The sequence below is a fragment of the Pygocentrus nattereri genome, chromosome 24 (genome assembly GCF_015220715.1).
Source record: "Pygocentrus nattereri isolate fPygNat1 chromosome 24, fPygNat1.pri, whole genome shotgun sequence".
NCBI classification, from domain to species: domain Eukaryota; kingdom Metazoa; phylum Chordata; class Actinopteri; order Characiformes; family Serrasalmidae; genus Pygocentrus; species Pygocentrus nattereri.
In genome coordinates, this window is record NC_051234.1 from 4,607,565 (window position 1) to 4,628,208 (window position 20,644).

At 40.6% G+C, this 20,644-nt stretch overlaps 1 protein-coding gene across 1 annotated transcript; it reads right to left on the bottom strand.

Moving 5' to 3' along the window:
* Nucleotides 1-150: 150 nt before the first annotated feature.
* On the bottom strand, nucleotides 151-20,073 carry phf1 (PHD finger protein 1). The gene is made up of 15 exons (XM_017708756.2): nucleotides 19,596-20,073; nucleotides 18,983-19,061; nucleotides 17,460-17,541; nucleotides 16,519-16,605; nucleotides 15,159-15,253; nucleotides 12,645-12,793; nucleotides 9,463-9,558; nucleotides 9,312-9,380; nucleotides 9,067-9,190; nucleotides 8,731-8,798; nucleotides 8,262-8,393; nucleotides 6,128-6,206; nucleotides 3,373-3,488; nucleotides 3,077-3,160; nucleotides 151-1,464 (listed from the first exon to the last, which is right to left on the bottom strand). Exons 2-15 carry the CDS (start codon nucleotides 19,058-19,060, stop codon nucleotides 1,212-1,214), a joined length of 1,512 nt encoding a protein of 503 aa, XP_017564245.1. The 5' UTR covers nucleotide 19,061; nucleotides 19,596-20,073; the 3' UTR covers nucleotides 151-1,211.
* Between the last annotated feature and the right edge of the window lie 571 nt (nucleotides 20,074-20,644).

The following is a 20,644-nucleotide window of genomic DNA, read 5'->3' on the forward strand; positions in this document are numbered from 1 at the left end:
ACAGTAGGCTGTTTAAATCATTTGAGGACGCTGCGCACACACATAATTACCACATCTAAAACTTTTAAATTAGCTCAGTGTAGCTGAATCAGTAAAAAGTAAATCTAAAGTGATTACATTCACTGAGCTAATTTAAAAACTGAAGAAACATTTTTCAGCTGATCCCTTTAACTTCAACTTTTTTTCCCTTTTTTTTTTTGCTGTGCACACTTACTGATGGGTTAGATGGCATATATAAGAACTTAAAAAAGTTTCACAATGTCTTACCAACTGGTAACAGAATTAGGTATGAAAATGTCAGCTAGTTAGAATGGAAGTTCTGTGTCAGTGTAGCTTAGTTAGCATCATCTGTCTTAAATAGGGTTACAATCTGACATGAAGATCATGAGTGAAACGTCAATGTTTGAGGATGTGAAATTTTAAATTTCCTCAGTATGGATCATGACCTGACCCAAAAAGGACACCGTGAGCACTTGAAGGTGTACTTGAATAAAATGAATAATGAAGGTGCTCAACATTTTTGTATCAGGTGATCCGCAAACGTGCAAAACGAACTTTTCTCTATTGCCTAATTATATTGTTGGTCAGACCTCCTGTTAGATCATCAATCAAAAGGTTTGCATATTAAGACGAATGCCTAAATGCGACTTGGATTATTTCTCAAGGCTGCTTTTCGTACCTGTTAAGGTAATATTACAATTACAGGTGTACTTTATGACCTCCCGATAAACCTTTCTTCAAATTCTCACCTCCTGAACTATGATGAGTGCATTAACAACATATAATTACCATGGATAGCTTATATTGTATATATATAATACAAATCATGATAGTAAAGTTCAAGGCATTCTAAGGGTGTTTTCTAACAGTATTCAAAATATAGGAGACGTCTGTGGGGGAAAAGAGATCTAACAGTATAATCCCACAGAGTGAAGTTGCTGTTGAGCTCAACCTGGATTTGTTTCATGTTTTTTTTTCCTTTGTTTGCTTTGACTCGAGTCCAGCCACATGTGTGTGTATATATATGTATATATATACACACACACACACACACACACATATACATATATATCCCACCCAATCAGCAAGTTCACACAGCTTTCCTCACTCTTCTTGCCAACTGTTGAGTATTATGTACTGTCTTTCTTCCTCTCACTTACCTGCTCTCTCTATCTTTCTCTCATATATATTCACTCTCTTCTTTCTATCTTTTAGTAAACCGCCACGTTTCCCCATTCCACTAAGTACTGGACTTTTCCATCTGGCGTGACGCGTCTGGCCAGAATCCTGACGGCCTCCCCACCGCCCCAGCCTCTTGCCGCAGACCCTTCCATGCCCACTCCGTTGGGGTAGGGAGTGACATCACGCAGGAACAGTGAGGGGCATTGCTCAAACCTCTGGCCAGCAGAATGAGGGGGTGAGAAGGGCAGACAGGGGGCTGGAAGCCGACAAGGGTCCTCCGCACTACAAGAGGTGGAATAAGACAAAGCAGCAGGTGATAATGTGAAAGAAAAAATGGCACTTTAATTTGTGCACCGGTCAGGCATAACATCATGACCACCTCCTTGTTTCTACACTCATTGTCCACTTTATCAGCTCCACTTACTCTATAGCTGCACTTTGTAGTTCTACAGTTACAGACTGTAGTCCATCTGTTTCTCTGATACTCTGTTACCCTGTTCTTCAGTGCTCAGGACCCCCATGGACCCTCACAGAGCAGGTATTATTTGGGTGGTTGGTCATTCTCAGCATTGCAGTAACACTGACGTGGTGGTGATGTGTTAGTGTGTGTTGTGCTGGTCTGAGTGGATCAGACACAGCAGTGCTGTGTTTTGTTTTGTTGTATGTGCACAACAAAACAAAACAAACTGGGCAGGCTTTCATGTTAAATATAGGCTAGACTGAGGTATACTCAATAAGGAGGCAGTCGTGGGATGGGGAATAGGGAACCAAACTTGTGACCGGAAGGTTGCCAGTTCAATTCCACAGGGATGGCCTGCCCACCACTCTGAGCAAGTGTGCTCGCTGCCCCCTAATGTGTGTGTGTATGTGGGTGTTTCACTGCACAGATGGATTAAATGCAGAGATAAATGTCCCCATTTTGGGACTAATTAAGTGTAGCTTTATTTACTAACTTCTCACTGGTGCTATATTACCTTCAAGGAGCTACTACATGTTGTCAGTTATGCCCATTTCACACCAGATGCGAAACGGCGCACGTGTTAATCCAGAACCACCCTGCCACGCTTGTTATTTCACACCCGACACACACGTCCTGAAGCAAGAGTGGTTGCTGTTTGTGTTGTGTTTTCACATAATTAAAACGTCTGTATTGTCTGTTTACTACTCATATAATGTATGTATATATGATTTAAAGAGATCAGCAATACAATTTTGACTAGCTGCTGTGACTGTTGCTGGCTTTCTCTCCAGGTGATGTAGCTGTATATGAAGAGGAGGAGATGCTGTATGTACACAACATTAACTTAAGGGAGTTATACTAGATTTGTTGATTATTAGCTTAGATTGCGTATTACAGCACAGACATTGCATTTATTGACTGTTTCTGCACAGAAACTGGTGTGCCGCGTGACGTCAGTGGCCGGTGTGAAAGGCTACACTGAATAATAAAGGTGCATGTACCCACATCTGGTGTGAAATGGGCTTTAGGAAGTACGAAAGCCAACTCTAAACCAAACCCCAAACCTAAACTTGGTTCTAATCCTAGCAGGAAACAGGAGAGACATCATATTGTTTGTAAACTGTAGAGCACATGCAGATAAGTTAAAATAAAAGGTGAGATATTCAAATAGGTGAGACATTAACTTGGCGAGTAAGAGATGTGAACATGACAGGTGGAATTACTGACTCCTAATTTTCCATGAATAGTATCTGCTGTTCTAATAATACTATGTGATATAAAATATTAACATCAGTAGAGATAATGATATTTTAACATCAATTTCAAAAGTGACAACGGTTTCCATTACACGGTGCTCGCTGTAACATATCATGCAAAAAACAACTGTGAACACTATCAGAAAGTGGTCTGTAAACACACTGGCTATTTACTAACCTGTAGTGATGCAAAGTTCGAGACAGACCCTGAGATCCATTGTATGACGGGTGATACAGGGCAAACATTCTCTTGGGAGGTGATCTGCCAAAAGCAAAAACATTTTCCACTTAAACAGCCAAAAGTACTGACCAACACTTATTTTCATCAGCAAATAATTGATTAATAAATCTTAAAAATGAGTTTCTAACTCATGAAAAGCTAATGTCCCTCAGACATTCATGTGCAAGTCCTCAAAACATCAGGAAAGTCACTACGGCTGAGCTCTAGATTATTTTCACTGACACAATACTAACCCCAAGGCTAATTCCTCCTCGGATTTTCGGGAGTTGTAGATGTTGGCCCCACCTACATAACCATGGCAACATGGCACCAGATCTATCGGGTTGGCAGTAACTCCTGGAGGACAGGGCTGAAAGGCAAAAAACAGGTACTTAACAAATTGATAACTGCAGAAAGTCAGAATGTTGCCAGTAACTAGGTGCTGTGCTAAACCCTGTTTGCATATCTGCATGCTCTGTTTTTGCACATGCGCAGACTGAGAAATCTAGCAGTTGAGCAGTGTCTTTAAGTACTGACAATATCCATAATGTTTAGAAAAGTACTTCATGTATCACAATACACCAAATACACAGAATTTATCATGATATTATGTGATTAAGGTATGTGTGTAACTAACCCTAAACCATAAGTTCTACAAACTACTGACTTTTGACTTTATAAAGCTAAAAATATAACAGAAACTCACTGCCTTAATTATTCTATACTCTGACAGTGCTACGGGACGGCAGGGAGGCGGACCCAAGTGCAGAACTGAAAGCCAGAAAAAGGAGATATATGGGGGCAACAGAGTGTGTGTTTAAAGTTGCTAATGAGGTGACCCAGACCCAAACCGCCGCTGTAATGATCGGCAGTCCACGGCGTTACCGCTGCGCCACTGGGATGCACAGACGACCACTGGCAAAGCACCTCAAGGAACGGCAAACCAAGGAAACGCCAAAAGCAGTGTGCTCAAACAAAAGCTGAGTTAGAAAAAGGTGAAATAAAAGATAATCAGAAAAGACACCTCCTCTGTAATTATGAGAGGAAGGTCAGCTTTAGGTTTTGCCAGTTTGCTCTTCAAGGAGCAAACACTTTTGCATGGCTTGGATTCTTTTTTTTTTTGTAAGTAATTTGGGACAATTACAGCCCTCTTATTCTTTTTATTTTTTGAGGCTATTCCTTTTCTCAGCCCTCTTTTCTTTTCAGTTCTGGGGCAGTTATATTTCGTTTCTTTTCTTTTCAAAGACTAATGTGTGACAAACACAGTCCATGCCGTCGCCCTCTTCTGGCGCCAGGTGGTGCAGGCTGGACCCTTACAGACAGCTTATACAAGTTTTGAATTTCTCTGCTAGAGTTCGCACGACTGTTTCTTTTGAAGAAAAAAATTCCACAAATTAAGAGTCTCATAAAATATATTTAAACTTACAAACTTACAAATTTAAATGAAAATAATAACTGCTATAATTAGTCAAAATTGAACAAAATGTAAAACGTCATCTATATATATGTATTAGTACTGTATTAGTAAGAATATCGATCTAGCATTGTTTCTTTCTTCTTTAATATGCTTCTAAATCCTAAACTATGGACAAGCAAGATCTAAAGCAAGATTAGAACCTTAGCTTTAAAAGCCTGATAAACAGAGGTGAGTGAGAGCATATTGTGGGTGCGTGTATGCTTCTTGCACGGCAGCAGTGTGTTAGAGCACGGTGTCAGAGTTTCAGCACTCATGCAGAATCTAAATGATGGCATTACTCTGTGGTGCATTTCCCTTCTGCACAAGTCATTTGACAATAGCAGCATGACACAGCATCTGAAAACCACCCGTAATCTCACTGAAACATGGAGAGATAAGCATGCATCAAAGACGAGACCACTGCAAACGTTCTATTATTGCTTTAGCTTATGTCTCATATTGTAACACAGATTCGAGATCGGTATTTATGCATAGGTCCTTCTCCTTCCTCCTGTGCAGAACATTCTACAGTGCATGATCACAAGGATGAAGGTAAAAAATATTGCAGATATGTACAAATGATACGCTGCCACTTTAAATTCGCTGTACTGTCATTGTGCCACTGCCAAACTGTAAAAGACTGCAAAGCGCATCTGGACAAACTCTCTGACCATCTCCAACCATACCTTCATCCTCCTGCACCCATATGACAACAATCCTACCACAAAACATGACTCTGTGCTGTATCTCAAACCTATATGAGCACAAATAGACTGAGATTGAGGAGTCATTATTGCTGTTTTGCTATACTATTTAAATGTAATTACGTATTTACATAACTTAATGACACACTTAATTTACATAATAAAATAAATGTACATTCTATATTGACAGGCTTGCATGTCTGTTTTTTTATTTATTATTCTGACATAATGGATATTGTTTAATGCTATTCGTTATGTTGTGGTAATATTCATATATACATTCATTTTGTCATAAAAAAAGATATAAATAACTAAGAGAGGGAACTAATGAAGATAGAGATCTAGATCTAGAGAGATCTAGATCTAGATAGAACTAATGAAAATAGCTTATCACAGAATAATAGTGTAAATAAAAAAATTTCAAAATTTGAAAAATGAAAAAGATGTATTTTCTTTCCACAAAACAAGACTCTACATAGTAACCTCTCATCAAATCCTCATGATGGTAAAATATCACCTCTTTAACATATGAAAGTACTTTTGGTAGAACTGCTTGGTGAAATAAGCTGTGAAGAGAAATAATGAATATAACAATTTGACATTAGTAGTAACTGCAGCTTCTACAGGTCAAACACCAGTAAGCAAAACGGCAGGCCAGCAATCTCCCATGTGTTGTGTTAACGCGCCATGAACACAAAGACAATCGAAGTTAACAGGTGAATCTTATCGTCTGGCTGGGACTGCTGGGTCACTTTCACGTCTGAGAGGAGCTCATTTTCGATGCAGGCGGACGTGGCCCCTGCCGTTCTTCCTTCTGACCGGGCTGCGGTTAAAGACAGAAGCACTGACCTGTGTCTCGACCATGCGCCGCTTTGATTTGCGAGACTCAGGCACCACCGTTCGTCTCTGGCACGGCAGTGACAGGGGGCTGTGGACCAAATGACAGAAGATCATTCAGTAACCTTGATGAGTTTCCTCTGCAGAGATGGAACGGTGGAAGGAGTGTCAATACACAGAGAAGGTGCATAAAGTAACAGAATGGCATTTGGACGGGTTTTTCTTTTCAGAATGTCAAACCCTTGCTGCCTGCTACCGAACCTTTGAATATGACGGTGGGTCTGCCCCATGATACTAGTTCCTATCTTAGGACTTTTGGCACATCATATATCGCTGTTGTCGGAAGAAAACCTCGTATCTCCATTTTTGAAGGTTTTCAATTTTTGACATAATTTGAAAATCCCTGTTAACCTTTACACTATCTGTAAATTTCGTAAAGAATGGACTAAAATAAGTGATCCAAAATTACTTACATTAAAAGTAGGGTTACCATTTTGGAAATACGAGCTTTTGTTCCCACAACAGCGCTCAGCAATACACACACACACACACACACACACACACACACACACACACACACATTTTCTAAGCCGCTTCTCCCTCAGGGTTGTGGGGGGTGCTGGAGCCTATCCCAGCAGTCATCGGGCGGAAGATATATATATATATATATATATATATATATATATATATATATATATATATATATATATATATATACTTACTCTTATTTAACTACTCAATAGGTGTCTATAAAACCTAATACCTAGACAATCCCCCTTCATGCAGTGATGTGTCTCACAAAAAATACACTAAGCTGGAATATATGGTAGTTAACAACTGAAGTATATTTTACATATTTTAATGGTTCTAAATGTTAAAAACAGAATTAAATACCACATAAATAAACCTACAATGTGTTTACATGTCCATACACACATATTCAGACTCTGCTGGCGTTAGCAATATTACCAGCAATATTACACGCTGCCAGCAGCAGCTGTTGCTCCATGGATTTTAGTAAGGACCATGCCTGAGACCACACGGTTGTCTGATGCAGCTGACCAATGGAGGTGCCGCATAACTCAGACCGCATTTGAATACACAGTGGGAGATGAGAGGCCATTGAAAGAAGCCTGGCTCAGCCATTTAGGTTAAGGAGGTACTTTTAGCCTGTTTTGCCATGTTTTTACTGCAATATGTGTGCTTATTTCTAATACCTTAGAAAGAACTTTAACCCGATATGCCACCCACTACTAGTGCCTCACCCCTTGAAATACTGGCATTAGAGATACAGCAATGAGCATTTTTACTAATGCTTGTCTCAAATGAGAAATAATCCCTCACCATCAGCGTGTTTGTTTAGTTTAATTTGCTTTAGTTTAGTTTAATTTAGCCATCTACTGGTATACGAGTCAGAAATTGCTTTGTGGTATCAGATTCTCCTTTGCCGTAGCCAGTATTGCATTATACTGTAATAGGCACCAGTATCTGTGCAATATTGTGTTATTATACAATTATATGTGGTAGTGTCTCACTGATACCACAACGCTATTGAATATTATTACATAATTAGACAATAAATTACATAATTAATTACATTTATAACTGATTTATGTTCTGTATTTGTCAAGAAATGACTAAATGTAAAATGTGAACGAATAATAAGAAATGACAATGTAAAATCTGAATGAATATCAAGAAATGACAAGCATGTAAGTGATGTTTATTCTTTCATAAAACAAGAATGTGTGCACAACAATAACTTTACATTAAATTCAGATCATAGCAAACTGACCTCCTGTACTGCTTAAAATAACTGACATGGTATAGACTGAAAGAATCTGCATTTTGACAGAATCTTTCTGCTTGTTTCAAGAAGCTACAAGCAAGGATTCACAAATGTCAGTTTAGTTTAGCAGTAACTGTAACATCAAAGGTTTAACAGAGACTAAAGCATCTCTGAAGACAAAAAGCCTCCAAATTCCTTATTGATTGATTGATATTACTGATAAATTCATACTTATGGTGCTTCTATTATTTTGTTCACATCTTCACGAGAGCCAACTTTACCTGCACAGAACTGCATTTAGACACAAAATGACCACCAGTCTACAATAAACAGATTGAGGAAAGCCTAGGTGCTGACCTTCTGCGGTGTGTGATGCTGACTGGCTGGTCAGCGATGAGAGGTGATGAGTCAGACGAGAGCGGCGGAGGAGCTCGCACTTGAAGGCCAAAAAGACACTTTTTCTTCTTGATTTCCTTGCCCGAGACAAACCTTAATGGCAAATGAAAGTGCTCGGTGAGAATGTGAGCCATTATAGCAACAGCAAAGTGCTGGGTACTGTTCTGTGGACTACATGCAATGTGATAAAATGGCTATGCAAAATTTGATAACGGTGATCTGGGGACTACTGCAGTAATTGTTAGGCTGCTATCACATAAAGGACAAAACCGCACCTACATTGTCTGTAATTACATAATACAGCTATTTGTCTGGTGTAATTAGGACAATGCACTTCTGCTGAATTAGAGTAGCCCACTCATACGGATGGTTACGAGCAGATCCGGAAAAATCATAGCAGTGTTTGCTGGTTATATAAGCCTTGTCTCACCTGTCTTTGTGGGAATTTAAAGCGTTGAGCAGATTGTTGCAGCGATCTTGCTTGGGTGTATCTGACAACTGAGGGACGGAGAGAACACAAAGAAACCTTCACATGCATATAAATAACTGTCAGCCATAAAATGAACGCAGTGGAACATGCATTTCAGTGGAATGTGGTTGTATTTAGTAACACTGAAAAAAAAAAAAACACAGACGAGACGATCAAATGATTAAAAACACGGCTGTTCAACCTCACAGAAGACTGAGCTTGTGCTATATTTAATTGTGTCTTATCCTCAGGGTTGGTTTGATTAGCATGTCTGTATATACAAGATTTTCCACATACCGTGCCCAACAGCAAAGAATCCCAGTTCTCATTTGTGAAGGACATTATTTCATGATCGAAATCAAAGTATTTCCTCTTGCAGCACAGAGACAGATGATACAGCACTAAATGGGCCAAATCTACCCTGGATGGACAGAACAAAATAGCAAAAAAACATCACTTATGAAAGCCATGAGCAACAAAAGTCTTTATTTTTCTGTTTTGCTCATTTGGTCACTGACAACAGTAAACAGACGTGGTCTTACCAGGTCATGGGCAGTCTCTGAATAGTCTCTGGGCCATTTGAACAAACCGAACACTGGAACTGATAAAACCTTAAAAAGAAATTAGAAAGAGGCTTGCGTGTAAAATCAGTAGTGCAGCACTGGTGCAGTTTAATGGCACCAATATCCTCACCTGTCTCCATAAAGCAAAGGTTTGGTCAGGCACTGGGTGCAAGCTTCATGAAACCACTGTCCACAACTGCCGCACTGCAACATCTTCAAGTTCCACCTAATAAAAAAGATGTGATTAGGTTGCAGCAGGTTCGGGGAACTGAATTAGGTGTAGTAAATCAGCCTGCATTTTAGACGGATTTTTCCATAAACTGTATGTATTCGGCCTTATTTTCAGGTCTTTTCTAACTGAGCCATTTCAAGTAGCGATTAGAGTGATCAAGACACTCTGCATTTACTTCCCACAAATTCAGTCTGACATCCTGAAATTTCAATTCAGATCGATGTAAATTCTAAATTACACAATATATAAGTATAAATGACGTAATCCATCATATACGGTAAATACACCCATTTCCAACATCTCTCACTAATTTCTGGTTTAAGCCAAACCCACTTTCAGTTTGTAACTGAAAGAAGCTATGAAAACGGGTAGACTTTAAGAACTGCCTTTAAAAATTAAGGTATCGGTACTTGTAGTGATTTAAAAAAAATCTTACCAACGACCTGCAGTTAGAAAACTGTTATAAAACTGCCCTGAAAAAAACGCAGCAGTTTTCAACCATCAGGTTCTCAGTCAAATAATCATTTACACTACCATTCAAAAGATGGAACACACAAATGTTTTTGTAACATTAAAGACAATTTGATGTAAAGTCTTATGCTCAAATATTTGGAATTTGTTTCTAAGACAGTCGTGCACAGTGAGGTTTATGTATGGGTTTATTTCCATTTTTATACAAAAATAAAATACTGAACTATATTCATTACTTCAGTCTATTTGCTGTGTGTGCCTCATTTAAAGTTAATCTTTTTGAGCCAATCAGGTTCATTATAGGCTTGTAGAGTCTAAAAAGCCTTACTTGCAAGCAGGCCTACATTTCTAATGTCAGTTTTGATATCTTTACTATCATAAGTGTAATGCATGCTGGGGACCCTGGGGACATTTCCCCACCACTTGTTTGAAAAAGTTCAGCGTTTGTGTAAAATCTTTTATATAACAGCTCACAGGCATACATCTTCTAAAAACATCCATAAGACCATGCAGAAACATGTTTTTGGTTATTCCTCAGCTCTTGGTGATGCTCTAGTAGCTACGCAGTGCACTGACAATAATTAAGTTCTGATACAGCATGCTGAGATAATGAAAATTGCAGCTAAACACTGTGTTTTTTTCTGACTAGGGGTATTGGCAGTGGGTGGGTGCTGCCTGGTAAAAGGGTATAAGGCTAAACATAACTACTTGGCATTATTTGGAATAAATAATAATTCTATTGTATTTGGAACATTACAGTGACAAAGCATACAACGTTGAACTTGAATTTCTACCTCTAAATATGACCCATTGGATCTTGTTAAATACTTCCGGTGTAAGCAGAGCTAGCCTACAACCTGTTCTCCATTTCAGTGCTGTTTACACTAAACGCTGTATGCTTTGTCACTGTAATGTTCCAAATATATACACTTAATATTGTCCTTTAGATGCACAAATTCATACAACTACACACGCTGTAGTAAAGAAATAGTAAAGAAAATTTCTATTTGATGAAGTTTCCTTCATTCTGATTGTGATCTATCACAACATTGTGCATGGGCCTCCAACTGCACACTGGAGACTTTCTCAAGTCCATCTTCTACTACTTTATGAAATTCTGAATGTTCAACTCCAACAGTTAATAAGAAGCTCATGAGGTAAATCGTCTACACCGTCACTGAAAATCCAGCAGCCGGCATCCTATGGCTTGAGAGCTTGTTTGACGTAGCGTCAGTAACCAAAGTAAGAATAAAAGCTTTATGAAAAGCCTTTGAGCTTGATTAATTTAGATATGCAGTGAGAACACGCTGCCATAAGCAACAAAAAAGGTTTTTGACAGATTTTTGCCTGCGCAGCGTGAGAACAGCACAGTATGGAAAGTTTATCCAGACTAAAGCGTTTGTGATGTTGTTTGAAAGGCTGAATAATGAATAAATTCCTTAACACGGAATTTAAACTTAATTTTGAACAGTGGACTATTTTTAATAGTATATTATTGAACATTTAATATGATATTGTTTCATTTATCCCTGATCTAATGACAGCTATTAGGCTACGTTCACACAGCAGGGAAAAAAAAATGGCCCACTGGTGATTTCTCACCAAATCCAATTTTTTTTTTGTTTGGCTGTTTAACTTGTAAATGTGATCTGTACGTGACATCAGTCTGAACAGATCAGCTCCTAAACAGACCTGTATGCCCAGAGGAACAATGATTCACATTGCTTCATGTGGCTTATCCAGAGGTAAACAATCATGACTGCCAATGAACGCCAGTCGCTCCCGCAGCTTTCAGTTCCCCCTTTGCCAGCATCACAGGAGCCATCATCAAGCTCTATTGAGGGACAGCTGGGCTCATCACCCAGAATGTGTTCGAGCCGCAAAAAGGGCACGTTATTCGGCCACAGTCACTTCTTTGGTTCGCGTTCTTGGATTCTTTAAACTTTGCTTTCAGACTCTGCTGTAGCCTCGCTCTCCTACGGCCACGTTCGGACCTTTCCTTCTAAATCTCATCAAACACGGAGCGGTTTGGATAAGTCTCTTCTAATTTTTGTCGAGAAATATCACAAATGTTTGTGAGTCTCAGCAGCACGAAATTATGATGAATGTCAACTTGGATTGATGTAAAAGCCACATGAATTCTGATCTGGCTGTTGAGATCGGATTTCAGTAGAGAATAGTCTCAAATCGGAATTTAAAATGTGGGATTCGATGTGTTTTTTGCTGTTGACACTGCCCCACAGACACACATCTGTGTCACATATGAAGAAAAAAATCAGATTTGGGCCACTTTTACCTGCTGAGTAAACATAGCCTTAGTCTCTACATGGTACCTGGCGCTATCCTATGAGGTTTCATTCACCATTTTGAGGCCGGTTCTGGTTAGTTTCAGTCAGATTTTTGTTGTTTTCGGGTCACGTGGTTCAGGTCAGGTCAGGTCAGGTTCAGGCAGAATTTGTTTTATAAATGTACTATACATTATATGTAGTTTATGTCACCATAAAGAAAAGACAAAGAAAAGCAGGTATGTCCAAACCTCAAGACAAACCAACACCCAATTCTTAAAAGCAACCTTTTAAGGCAGCAAAGAGCAGCGCAGGTCGACTTACTCTCCAGGTCCGGCACAGTAGCAGTAGCACTGTTGCTGGTTGGTCAGGTGCTGGGGATCCCAGTCCAAAGACGTCAGCTGATAGGGCAGCCTCAGTTTCATTAACTGCATTAGTCGGGCGAAGCGCCCTCGTTTTAAGGCTCCCCCTCTCTAGGATGAAACACAGCCTGTCAGTTCTATGCATCGCATCACTCAGCCTCCCTCCTCCAACCCCCCCTGTCATGTAAGCACACTTAATAGAGATCTTATTTGAAGATTGGAGTTGGGAAAAGAACAGCTGAAAGGGAAAGTCATTATATTTCCGAACTAAGGTCAGACGAACAAGATTTCTATCGTCAAATGGGGTTGTCAGCCAGGGGTGTAAACGAGAGCTCTGACAGACAGATTAAAGAACAAGCCCATTTAGTGTGGCAGACACCCAGCCATCACCTACGGAGCACTGCTACCTAATAAACACGCAGCCCAGCATAAGTAATTCATGGACATTCACAAAGAGTCATACTAAAAGTAGAGACCCGCATTGGAGCGTATTTACAGAAATGCAACCTTGCAAATCCTTTGCACTTATAGTGTATGGATTGTGGTTGTCGGACAGATAAACGCTTCATATTTGCTAGTTTGAGTCAAAGTAGGGATGCACCAAAATTTCAGCCATCAAAATGTTTCTACAAAAATGGTCGAAAGCGGCTGAAAGAGAAAAAAGCAAACAGTTAAATAGGCCTACAATGAAAACTAACACTTAACAAATCATCTAAATGGCAATGACAATGACAAACTGTAATTTTAAATCATTTAAAAACAATTAAAGATAATTTGTGTCCTTCACCCTCCAGTGTTGGTCAACACAGATACAGATACCGTTTGTGCAGCAGCAGATAAAGAGATCTATATTCTACATAGTCTTTATCTTACCCTGCTTTTTAGAATGAACAAATTTAATAAATCTCTTTAACAGAAATTATACAACAGTTAGTTCCAGCCACGCGAGCTGATTGGTTGAGAAGCGTTCTAACTGTACTGTTATTTCGCCATAGCATCACAACATTTCCCCACTGTGGGACTTATAAGGGTCTCTCTTAATTAATTAATTAATTAAGTCAAAAGTATGAACAAACAGCAAATTATCAACTTATGTATAAAATAACGCTTTCTTTTAGATTTTGACGCAATGTGTCCTGAAATTAGGCTTTGGTCAAGAATTCTCATTTTGGTGCATCATTACCTTCAACATATGGTGGTAAAGTATGAAAAGAGACTATGCCTGAAGGAGGGGGGAAACTCTGAGAACCTGGGCTGGAGTCGCTGGGTGGTTCCTGCTTTGAGCTAGAAAGCCAAATCCCCCTTGATCAACAGAGACAGGACTGAGAGAGGGTGACAAACTGGGAGGAGATGGGGTGGAGGTGGGGTGTAGGCCATTAGACTGGAAAGAAGGTGAGCTTGAGTCGTGGTTATCCTCACAAACTTTTGTTATTTTCATAACTCATTTGTTGAATTAGTTTAAGGTTCCGTTAAAAATAATAATTAACATTTAAAACACAGCCCCACAAAATGTACAGCAACATAACACCTCAAAATGCCCAAAGACCTCTACATTTCATTATTTACTCTGTTAGGTGCACTTATACTATAGTTCTTCAATTACAGACTGTAGTGCATTTGATCTCCGCATCATCTGTTAGGCCTTCTTCACCCTGGCCATCAATGGTCATGACCCCCACAGGACCACCACAGAGCAGGTATTATTGGATTTTCAGCATTGCAGTGACACTGACAATGTAGGGTGAACTCTGGACTGAGACTAGTCCAGCAACCAACAGCAACCTGTAGCCAGAACCTGACAACCAATGAAGGACTAGAGGATGATTAACACAAAGTGTGCAGCAACAGATGAGCTAGTCTCTGACTTTACCTACAAGGTGGACAGTGTCTATTAGAGTGGACAGTGAATGGACACAGTGTTTAAAAACTCCAGCAGCACTGCTGTGTCTGATCCACTTGTACCAGCGTAACACACACTAACCCCACCACCACTTCAGTGTCACTGCAGTGCTGAGAATGATCCACCACCCAAATAATACTTGCTCTGTGGTGGTCCTGTGGGGGTGAAGGTTAACTGACGTGAAGGTTAAAGAGAGGCTAATAAATTATGCAGAGAAACAGGTTGTGATTGTAGATCTACAAAATACACCTACATGGTCAGTGGACCTGATGAAACGGACAATAAGTGTAAATATAAGGTAGGCGTACCTAATAAAGTGGCTTTTTGCAATGCTGATACAATAGAATGCAATATGCAAATGAGTCTTCAAACTAATTACGTTTCTTCCTGTGTGCTCTGAACACCTTGAGCAATGACAGCTCCAAATGAGTTTCTGTTTTGAAGAACCAAGATATTCAAGGATTCTAAAAGAAGTTAATTATTTTAGTTAAATCATTTTCAATTTCAATATGTAGCAACACAATCAAAACACTACTATTTTTGCCACATCATGCAGCCACATATTCTGTTTCCAACCTTGGTTGCAACAGCAAAGACACATTGGCGGCAGATCCAGGAGTTGCTGTCAACCTCGGGTTCAATGGTTGGAGTATGGCACTGCGGATGATAACCTGAAATAACACAGAGTACCAGTTCACAGAAAATGTATGCTGCGATATACCCTGAGAGGTCTTAAATGTTTTAAAAGGCACTGAATATTTAAAGGTGCTCTCTGTAGGAATAAATACGTAATTGATCTTCTTCCAAGATCTATCAACGTTGTTGACAATGTAAGCTGAATATTTTGCATATAAATGTTTGAACTGGCTTGACCATCTTTTACAATCTGATAAATGGCACCTGTGAAAACACACAAGTGGGGTACAAGAGACTTTTATAATTCAGCTGCACAAACCGCACTGGAGCCACAGAGGTAAACACTGGTCAGTCTGAATGTTTGTAACCAAGGTCTGATCTTTGTGAAATTAAAACATGAAACATTTTTTTAAAATCTTGCATGAGGATTTCATCTCAAATCTGTGATTTGCACAGTGAAATCGCTTTGAAAGAACATAAAGGGGAATTCCACAGATTCTTTGAAATTTATGCATAAGCTATTCCTGCACTTTAATGTGAAATGCGCCTTTCTAGAGAGTCGGATCCATTCACAGTGGCGGTAATAGGAGCCAGATGTCCGAAACATTTAATGCCTCTAAAAGCTACCTCACAGAAAGCTATTACATGAAATGATTACGAATACACTGCCTACTGCCTGAGACATTGTTTTATGATGGTTTTGAAAGAAGCTTGTGGACTAAAATGTGTTTTAGAATGTATCCGTGGCGGGGAGGTGCATGCAAGGCAAAGTAGGGCAAAAACAGGAGCCAATGAAAACTTTAGCACTATTTTACCATCATCAATAGTATATATAAAAACTCAGAAGACACGTGTATGTTCGCTGGTCAGGTTCAAAAGCAAACAAAATATGTTTGTTGAAAGAGCGACCCCTGGTTCCTATCAGCACCATCAGAAAGACCTCTACAATGTAATATCTCTTTCACATGAAACCACTCTGACTTTGATTACAACTGGATAACGTGAGAGCGTCTGAAAAACCGGTGGAATTCCGCTTCAATCTATCACTTAAAACGCTCTGTAACTTGACAAAATAACTAGTCAACTCTGGTGACTGATTTAGGTTAAAGACGTGGAAATCTGTGGTGTTGACTACCATTAAAATGAAGCAATGTGCCAAAAAAGACAGTTTAAGATTCAAATTTCACAAACCTCGTTCGAAACATTATGACTGCTCATTAAATTCTTCCAATCTTCATAGATAGAAATCACAGACTGCGTTTTGGGCGGAGAGTTATTTCAATAAAATGTGTTTGCTTACCGTGGCGGCATTTGAGACAGTTTATGAGAGGCTCTTTAAGAGGTGGCCCGTCACAGACACAACAAACATCCTCTCCACTGGCTGAGACTGATGGGGAGAGAGAGAGAGAGAGAGAGAGAGAGAGAGCATGAGAAATAACAGAATTATAGAGACTAAGAGATGAGCGCAAATTGAAAGGAACTAAACAGCTCTGAAGCCATCCTGTAACATCTTCACTCTATTTTAATATTACTGTAGACGTGCTGTGGGAACTTGCGCGCAGAGAACTACAGTTCTGTAAAGTGTTGTTACTTAGAGCAGCAGCTGTTCCCAACGCTAGTCCTGGAGGAGCCCCAGTCCTGCACATGTTTCTGTTTTCCTGCCAAAACACACCCACTTTAACTCAGGAAGGGTTTGTTGATTAGCGGATTAGTTGGGTCAGGTGTGCTGAGAGCAGGGCAAACTCTTATCACTTAAACACTTGTGCAGGGCAGGACCGGGAACCACTGATTTAGAGTAATCACACTTAAAGGACACTTAATATGTTACAGTGTAATATTCAGATATTACACTAGGCACTAATATAAGTTCATTTGCTATACGTTTATGACACATAAACATTTTTTCACTGTTATATTGTGCAATATACCACATCAAAATATCCAGTGATAATCCAGCGTTATTATTCCCAAACTGCAATATCCCTTCAGCACAGCAACATGTTAGAGGACACAAAAGAAACAAACAAAAATGATGTCATTTTAAACTAGAAATCAGACAGAATGGACCAGCCTTTTCACATTTAGTGTGAATCACAGACAGACTCGAATTTGTCAAGAGTCCTGTCATAAATCGTTTCATGCCATAAAAACTGTTGCTAGGTTTTCAAAACGTTAACAACACTTCTGCAGCTGTGAATGTACAGCTGAGAGGAGGCGACGGCTTAGAACAGCATTACTTACACGAGTGAATGTCTTTCCTGAGGACCCAAAACTCCGAATTATCCTCAAATCTGACCAAGCAGCACTGCTTGACGACATCTACCTGAGGAGCAGAAGTTACATGAGTTACTGGTGTCCAGTAGCCAATACAATAATAACAGAGACCCACAAGAGACACTTATATGTCATCATAATATATGTACTACCTAGACATGTTAATAGTCTTCTGTTACCTTTTATTTGCTGACACTAAAATTAGAATAAGTACAGAATAACATTATAAGGCTTGGGAACCAAGCATTAACTGTCGTTATCACATAACACCTGGCTTGGCTTAACAATGCGTCATCTTACATCGAGCGTGCTGGTGACGAAACACGGACAAATCCATCAGAAGGCTGAGGACTTTGGGTGAAATCTGGAACCAGACTTTATTCTTTGAACTAGCTCCATTGTTTTTACTGTATTTATGTGTACAGGCATCTATTCTAATAATATGTGGTCATTTTTTTACCAGCAAAAAACACACTTATTCCCAGGATAAATGGTTTTAAACTGTGCTTAGGTGCCTAAGACACCTAACACATTTGCCCATGTATTTTACGCATGTAAGCACACATATGATCATAATACGCATCATACATAAATGCCTGTATGTAATATATCCCCTGTGCTTTCATATAGGTAAGTACCTATAGGTAATAGTATGTCCCATATGTATTATAGATATGCAACTTTCTGTATATAATAACATTTGTGTTACATGTAAGCACCTATTTGAATTTACTTTTCTAATCCTAGCCCTAACATCAAAGGGAAACCCCACCAGTTTTTCAAAATTTCCACATAATTAAAAAAATGCAGTATTAATAAATCCATTCAGAGCGGTTTGGTGTAAAATACTGTGTTTTGGAGAAACTCAGAATCAGAACCGTTCACAGTGGAGGTGATAGTAACCAGACGTCCCCCTCTAAAAGCTCCCTTGCAGAAAGTTATTACATGAGATGGTTACAGCTTCACTGAACTCCAAACTCTGAGACAGTGTTTTACACTAGTCTTGTGATAAAGTTTTGGTCTAAAATGTATTTTAACCCATGTCGATTTAACCTATTCAAGGTGGAGGGTACCTGAAATGTGCTCTAAGGCAAAAGAGAGCCCCCCGTAAAAAAAAAAAAAACTTACTTTTTCGGATTGACCACTGTTTTACCATCTTCAAAGACACCTGTAGGCTGACCGGTGGTTTGGGATAGTCAGTAGATATATTATATAACATACTGGCCTTGTGAACATCGGGACCCCTGGGATCCAGCCACAAATCTGAGTCTGCCGGCTTCCCTGCAAACGATCCATTTCACATCTCAACCGGTGAACTGCACAGGAATTCTGAAAAAACTGGTGGATTTCCCCTTTAACCTTATTAACCACAGTTTTGTGTGGGGAAAAAACAAGGAAAATGGACCTTTTGCAAAAAAAAGAAACTAAACTCTAAGGGCTACAGACACACACACACACACACACAGAGGATAAAAGAAGAGAAAACTCACTCTTTTGACGCTGCCCAGGTATAGCAGTCCATCACTCCACCGTGCTAAAACGTCTTCTCCCTCGCTGACTACCCCCATCCTGAGCACGGAGTGGAAGAGAGGCACTTTACACTTTGAGAAAGTGTGGAGAAAGAGAGGCTGAAAGAACTACGAAAGGAGTTGAAAGTCCAGGGGTGGGAGAAAAGCCCCCGAGGGCCTGGGGAGCGAGGCGCTCTTCGGCCTAAAGGGTTAAACCCAGACTCCGTGCATAGCGACAGTATACAGTACGGCGCTTTGAATGATGAGAGACTGAGGCATTAGCACCGAGGCAAGTCAGGCTCGGGCACTGCCTCAGCAGGATCCCCAGCTCTCCTTATGCAACAGCCCATTAGAGCGCCTTCACCTCCCAGGCCCGTTATAAACCTATCACAATGTGCTCGGGGTGAAGATAAAGAAGTGAAACCGGGGCGAAAAGAACTGGAAGCGTTTAGGCTAGAGACCCGCTCCTGCCCGTGTACGCAACTCTGCCGGCTCCAGACATGATGGAAATCCAGAAATGCGTTAAGAACGACTGAGAGAGAGGGAGAGAGAGAGAGAGAGAGAAAAGACGAGTGGGAAAAGCTCCGGGCTTTACCTGTAAAGTCGCACTCTTCTCTGTTGGGGTCACAGAGACTGCTGTTCGAGCTTGACATGAAAATGTCCGACCTCCGGTGTTTTGGTTGTCTTTCTTCTCCTTCTTCTTCTTCTTTTCGCGCCTCAATTACTCTCCGGAATATGGATGTGCTCGAGCGTGTGCGCGAGCGGGCGCGCGCGCGTGTGTGTGTGTGTGTGTGTGTGTCGAAGCCAAAACGGTCAGTCAGTCAGTCAGTCAGTCAAGTCGTCAGCGTTTTGTCCGTCCGTCTGTCTAGAGCCACGCCGTTTCGTCATGCTCTCATCCTCCCTTTCCCTTTTCCTCCCTCCTTTTCTTTCTCCACCGCTTCGCTGGTGTTGTTAGAACGTGTTTTTCAGGGAGGCTTGAGAGAGTCGAGCCGACAGAGACGCCATCATCATCATCATCACCATCTCTCTCTCTCTCTCTCTCTCTCTCTCTCTCTCTCTCTCGCTCTCTCTCTCTCTCGACTTGTTGTGACGCAGACATAAAACACAGAGCAGTGGAGTGGGAGGGAGAGATAAGGCGGGCTGCTCTGGCTGCTGAGGAGGGGTTTGTGTGTGAACACCTTCACATCTGTAAGCCTACAGTGACCGACAGCCCGCGCTGATGCGCCACCATGTTTGTTTCGGGCTGCTAACCGCCGCTAGCGGGCTGAAGTTTCCCCCCCACCTCCCGCCGGCTGTGGGCTAATCGCCGTGGCCGGAGAGGAGAGGGGAAACTTTCAAACCTCCTCCCGCCCTCCACACACTCACTCTCTCTCACACACACACGCTTTCTGAGTGTTCAGGCTCCTGTTGGGTCACTTGGGATTGTCAAAGTTTTGGCCCCCCCGCCTCCACACACCCCCCCCCCCCCCCCATACAGCACTCTCATGAAGGCTGACCACGCAGGCCGTGCTGGAGGGTTGTAAGCTGATCACTGTGCACATTTCTTAGTGATATTAGTGGTAAAATATAGCTGCCGTGCAATATAATGCATGAAGATGCTCCCTTTGTGCCCTCAGTGCTCATTCATAGACCTGCATTGTTTCT

What these genes read in the sequence shown, in the direction of transcription:
- phf1 (XM_017708756.2), bottom strand. Translation starts at nt 19,060, where the DNA reads ATGGGGGTAGTCAGCGAGGGAGAAGACGTTTTAGCACGGTGGAGTGAT. An exon ending in CTGTCTCAAATGCCGCCACG is followed by an intron (nt 15,254 to 16,518) that starts GTAAGCAAACAC and finishes GTGTTATTTCAG; the next exon opens with GTTATCATCCGCAGTGCCAT. An exon ending in ATTCTTTGCTGTTGGGCACG is followed by an intron (nt 8,799 to 9,066) that starts GTATGTGGAAAA and finishes TCCGTCCCTCAG; the next exon opens with TTGTCAGATACACCCAAGCA.